The following is a 5,465-nucleotide window of genomic DNA, read 5'->3' as shown; positions in this document are numbered from 1 at the left end:
AAGATCTAGAGACACTGCTTGTATGGTGTTCATGTAGATATGTTCACTAACAATTAGACCCTTCAATTTATGTTCACCCAGATAGAATTGAATCTTCTCTAGAGGAGATGACTTGAGTTCCTTAAGGATTATGATATGATTGCGAATTATCATCATGGTAAGACAAATGTAGTAGTAGTTTCTCGTAGAAGATTATCTATAAGTAGTATATCCCATGTCGAGGAAGAAATCAAGGAATGAAGGATCTTCACAGACTTTCTCTCTTGAGAGTTTGCCTTATGAGCATATTAGACATTGGTGTAACAATTCAGAATGGGGGAGGATCTTTTTTGGTAATGGTGGTTAAAGGAAAATAAAGACAATGATCCCATCTTGCTTTAACTTAAGGGTCCAGTACATTATCAGAGAGTGGAGCTTTTCTTCCAAGGGGGAGATGGTGTACTTCGCTACCAGGGTAGATTGTGTGTTCCTGATATGGGAGAGTTGAGACAACATATTCTTGAAGAAGCCCATAACTCTAGATATTCTATTTATCCAGGTGGCGCTAAGATGTACTGTGGTATGTGGGAAGTCTAATAGTGGAATTGCATAAAAAGGGATATAGTAGATTTTGTGAGAAAGTTCCCCAATTGCCTATAAGTCAATGTAGAACATCAGAAATCAGGGGGTATGACTCAAGAGATCAACATTCCTACTTAGAAGTTGGAAATGATCAATATGGATTTAATCACAGGATTACCTCGTACCCCTCAGACAACATGACTCCATTTCGGTGATAGCTTATAGGATGACTAAGTCTTCTCTCTGTTTGGCGGTCAAGACTATAGACTCGGGGATGACTATGAAAAACTTTACATTAATGAAATTGTGAGGTTGGATGGGGTTCCTTTTCCTATAATCTCTGATAGAGGTCCTTAGTTTACCTATCATTTCTGGAAGTCAATTCATAAGGGTCTTGGTAGTCAAGTTAACCTTAACACAACATTCCATCTGTAGACGGATGGACAGGAAGAGCATACCATTAATACCCTAGAGGATATGTTGATAGCTTATGTAATTGATTTCATGGGCAGTTAGGATGATCACACTTCTCTTATTGAGTTCTTCTACAACAATAACTACTAGTCCACCACATCGATCGCCCCTTGTGAGGCACTATATGGGTGTAGATATAGATCTCTTGTTTGTTGGTTTGAAGCAGGTGAAGCAACTTTTATTGTACCAAATTCAATCCTTTATGCAATGGATAAACTCCAACTCATTAGAGATAGCTTTAAGACAACCAGAGTCATAAGAAATCTTATGCAGACGTAAGGAGATGGGAACTAGAGTTCCAAGTTGATGATTAGGTTTTCCTAAAAGTACCTATAAAAGGGTGATGAGATTAGAGAAGAAAGGTAAGCTCAATACTAGATATGTAGGCCCTTAAAAGATCTTGAAAAGTGTTGGAAAAGTGGCATACGAGTTAGAGTTGCCAGCAGAACTAGCAGCAGTGCATCCGGTCTTCCATATCTCACTTTTGAAGAAATGTGTCGGTGATCCAGCCTTGGGCTGCCATTAGAGAGTGTAGCTGTGAGAGATAGTATTTCTTATGAGGATGTACTAGTTGATTTCTTTAACCATCAGGGTAGAAGGTTGAGAAACAAAGAAGTTTCTTCAGTCAAGGTTTTGTGGAGGAGTCAGTCCATAGAGGGAGATACTTAGGAAGCAGAAGCAACCATTAAATCCAAGTATCCTCACCTTTTTAGTTTTGATTCCACTCAAGCTTTAGTTAATAGTTCCTCTTTATCTTTTCAGTCATTCATGCGTGAATGAAGTCTTATTACTATTTCCTCAGTTATTACTTGCATTTTAAGCGTATCTGCATGTTCTTGGAACTCATTTTAGTCAGAAATTCAGTTCTCAATGTTTAGTGGTTAGGATTGCATCCCTCTCCTTCCCTTTCACCTAGTTTAGTCTTCATTCAATGATGTATGGTACCAAGGGGGAGATAATGTAACACCCCGTATCCAAAACAAACAAAAAATGTAAATTTTTAAAAGGTACAGGTGCCAGCTACGGATCCAACTATGGATTGTACGTCGAGTTACGGTCCATCAGTCAACGCCGTCAATGGGCCAGTCAACCCAGTTCTCAGTTGTGAACAAACTAGTACTGACCATCAATCAACTTATGGTCCATCAGTAAACTTTGTCAATTGGCTAGCTTACTTCCAGTTCTTAGTCGCGAACGATGGTTGATCAGTGTGTACTGTCAGTCGACTCCGTCGATTCGCAATCTCAATTTCAATTCTGAGTTACAAACAACAGTCGACCTATATGGAGCGCTAGCCGATTGACAGTCTATCACTCGACTTTGTCAGTGATTCCGACATCTTTTAAGTAATGGGTTTTTGGTCTTTTCCTTGGTTTTTAGCCCCTAAGCTATGTCATTTAGACCCTAAATAATGATGTTTAGTTATTTTAAGACTGTAAAAATAACTATAACTTACCCAAGTAAAAATCATTAATCAAAATATAGAAAATTAAAAGCAAGAGAAGAGAAAAAGGTCAAGAACACTAGTTCAAGAACGCAAAATGTTTCCAACAATTCCATCCCCAAAATAAAAATGTTTCTCTGTGGAATTTTTCACTAGGTGTATGTGATATAACTAAAGGATTACTTTCGCCCATTGGGTCCCTAGAACTTTGTAAGTTTCCTGATTCCCTTATTATGAATAGACCTAAGTTTTCTAGAACTATAGAAGATTATCATGAATTAGGTATCAACATGTTCCAAATTACATTACCATGTTATTACTCAGTTTATTGCATGAATTTTAGAACCCTAGCTATGTATTTATTTAGTTCTTGAGTTACACTTTCTAGGTCAAATAGTTGAGTTATTCAGTTATACATGCCTTAGTTATCAATGCATCATTACCAGAATGATGTTGCATTCTTAGTTTTCATATTCATTTTAAGCTATCCAGTATTTACAAAAACTCAATCATAATCAGTTAACTACTTAATTCATTAGGATTAGCATAATATCTAGTTTGACTAGGGTTTAGGTACCCAAACATGCAAACTACTAGCCATGTAGGTTGTAAGTCCCCTCTGGGGGCATCAGTTTAGTGATCACGACACAATGACTTTATACATCTGGCAGGGTATATTGGGTTCTCTCAATAGGGTGTATACAACGTACTTTACATTTAGCTCATATAGTTTTATTATCGGTTATTAATAGCTCCCATATTTGATCCAGATTCCATTGCATTGATCATTTATTAGTATATCCAGTATTCAATTTTAGCATATTTTAAATTGGTTATTGTATTCAGAATATATATCATGTTTAGATTATATCACTTCTTTACTCTTTCTCTAATTATGTGTTATTTTAGTTTTACTCTATCATGCACGCTCAGGAACTTTCAAGTATTGACACATACGTGCGATACATCTTCTCGTTATGTAGGTTCAGGTCCAGTATCAAGAGAGCATACTTAGATCGAATCCGGATCTCCTGGTCAACAGAATCAGTGGTGAGTCCTTATTCTCTGAGGACAACAGTCATGAGTTTATTTCAAGTATTGTTAATACTATAGGTTTTTTTTTGGTAGACATATATGGGGCCTGTCCCCACATTTCTTGACAGTTAGACACTATTTTCAAACAAATTTAATTTTAGCTTAGTATTGAGTTAATATTTTCTTTTAATTAAACTAATAAGTTTTCATATATCTCAGTCATAGTATATGCGCATTCCCCATATTTTCCATATAATTATGATTTATCTTCTACACCAGTTTATTATCTTAAGTATGCTTATGATCATACCAGAAGTGTTAGCTTGAGATCATTTGTGGTCCTAGGTCCCGTGTGCGCGTCTGGGGGGTAGCTCCGGGAATGGATTAGGAGAGTGTTAGCATAGGTTTAGGAGTCTTTATTCGAGACTTAGTCAAATTTATTTCAACTAATACGTGAAAGGATCATTTTACCCATAATGAATCAGATTTTAATTGCTGATTAAATCATCAATTCATTGCTTCTACTAGGGCTCAAACCCGAGTGGCACCTTATTTGTGAAAATGGGTCACTCGGTGTCTCCCAAACCTGAATTGATCTTTTAATTAGTTTAATTAATTAATTTATTAATTCCACAGGATAATTACAATATTACCCTTCACCTGGAATAGACCATGTTACCCCTGGACCCTCAAAACATAAAATTTCTTTTTTTAAGTCCGGTAAAATCTCTTTCGATTAAATTTTTATTTTCGAGATCCTCACATGGTTGGTTCAAACCTTTTTAAGCTCAACTAACTTCCCAAGTTATTTGACTTGGTCATATTAAGGGTTCTGAGGTCTGGTTCTACGCGTATCTATCCGTGTGAACCTTGTTCTAATCGCAAGCATTCTTGACACCTTAGGTATTTATCCTATTCATTTTTGGGGTTGTTATATTACAGACCCTTAGGAACATTTGTCCCCGAATGACACTACCACTTTATACCGTAATGCAGTTAGATCATAATAAAATAACTATGCTTAGTCAATCAATAGCAACAAAATACGGAGAGATAAGGAAAAATAGGCTTAAGAGTAGGAAGTCTAACCGCAAGAGATTAAAAGATGAGGGTAGCGGGATCACATGTCGGCCTCAACCTCCCACATAGCACCCTCAACAAGATGATTTCTCCACAATACATTCGCAGTGGCAATCTTCTTGTTCCTCGGTCGCTAGACCTGTCTGTCTAAGATCTCAACAGGTACCTCCTCATAAGACAAGTATTCACCAACCCCCAAACCTTCAACGGGTAGAATCCATGCTGGGTCACCTAGGCACTTCTTCAAAATAGAGACATGAAAGACTGGATGAACAGAAGCTAGCTCCACAGGCAATGCTAACTCATAGGCAACCTCACCAACACGCTATAGGATCACGTATGGCCCAACATACCTCGTACTCAACTTCCCTTTTCTAACAAATCTCATCACCCCTTTCATAGGTGATATTTTCAAGTAAACCTGGTAACCAACATCAAACTCCACGGGTCCTTTTCTATTATATGCATATAACTTCCGCCGACTGTAAGTAGTAGCTAACCTGTCCCTAATTACTCTGATGTTCTGTAAGGCCTCATGAATGATTTTGGGACCCAAAATGGATGACTCTCCAGCCTCGAACCACCCAACTGGAGATCTACACCTCCTACCATACAATGCCTCAAACCGTGCCATCCCAATGTTGGAGTGATAACTATTATTATATGAGAACTCTATCAAAGCTTATGGTCATCCTAGTAACCTCTGAAGTCAATCACACACGCTCTCAAAATGTAATCAAATGTCTTAATCGTGTGATCTGCCTGCCTATCAGTCTAAGGATGAAAGGTAGTGCTAAGTTTCACCTGCGGGCCCATGCTTTTCTAGAATGATCTCCATAAATGTGAAATAAATTGAGCTCCTCTATCTGAA

General features: G+C 37.6%; 1 protein-coding gene across 1 annotated transcript; it reads right to left on the bottom strand.

Moving 5' to 3' along the window:
* Positions 1 to 4,727: 4,727 nt before the first annotated feature.
* LOC138340462 (uncharacterized) lies at positions 4,728 to 5,228 on the bottom strand. Its single transcript, XM_069292187.1, has 2 exons — positions 5,016 to 5,228; positions 4,728 to 4,919 (listed from the first exon to the last, which is right to left on the bottom strand). Exons 1-2 carry the CDS (start codon positions 5,226 to 5,228, stop codon positions 4,728 to 4,730), a joined length of 405 nt encoding a protein of 134 aa, XP_069148288.1.
* Between the last annotated feature and the right edge of the window lie 237 nt (positions 5,229 to 5,465).

The sequence above is a fragment of the Solanum lycopersicum genome, chromosome 12 (genome assembly GCF_036512215.1).
Source record: "Solanum lycopersicum chromosome 12, SLM_r2.1".
NCBI classification, from domain to species: domain Eukaryota; kingdom Viridiplantae; phylum Streptophyta; class Magnoliopsida; order Solanales; family Solanaceae; genus Solanum; species Solanum lycopersicum.
Note: the sequence above shows the minus strand (reverse complement) of the source record. Positions and strands in the feature narration are given on the sequence as shown.

Bases quoted from the DNA above. Each gene is read 5' to 3' on its own strand.
- LOC138340462 (XM_069292187.1), bottom strand. From the start codon at position 5,228: ATGGCACGGTTTGAGGCATTGTATGGTAGGAGGTGTAGATCTCCAGTT. The intron at 4,920-5,015 runs GTTTACTTGAAA...GTGATCCTATAG, and splicing joins AGTTTGATGTTGGTTACCAG to CGTGTTGGTGAGGTTGCCTA.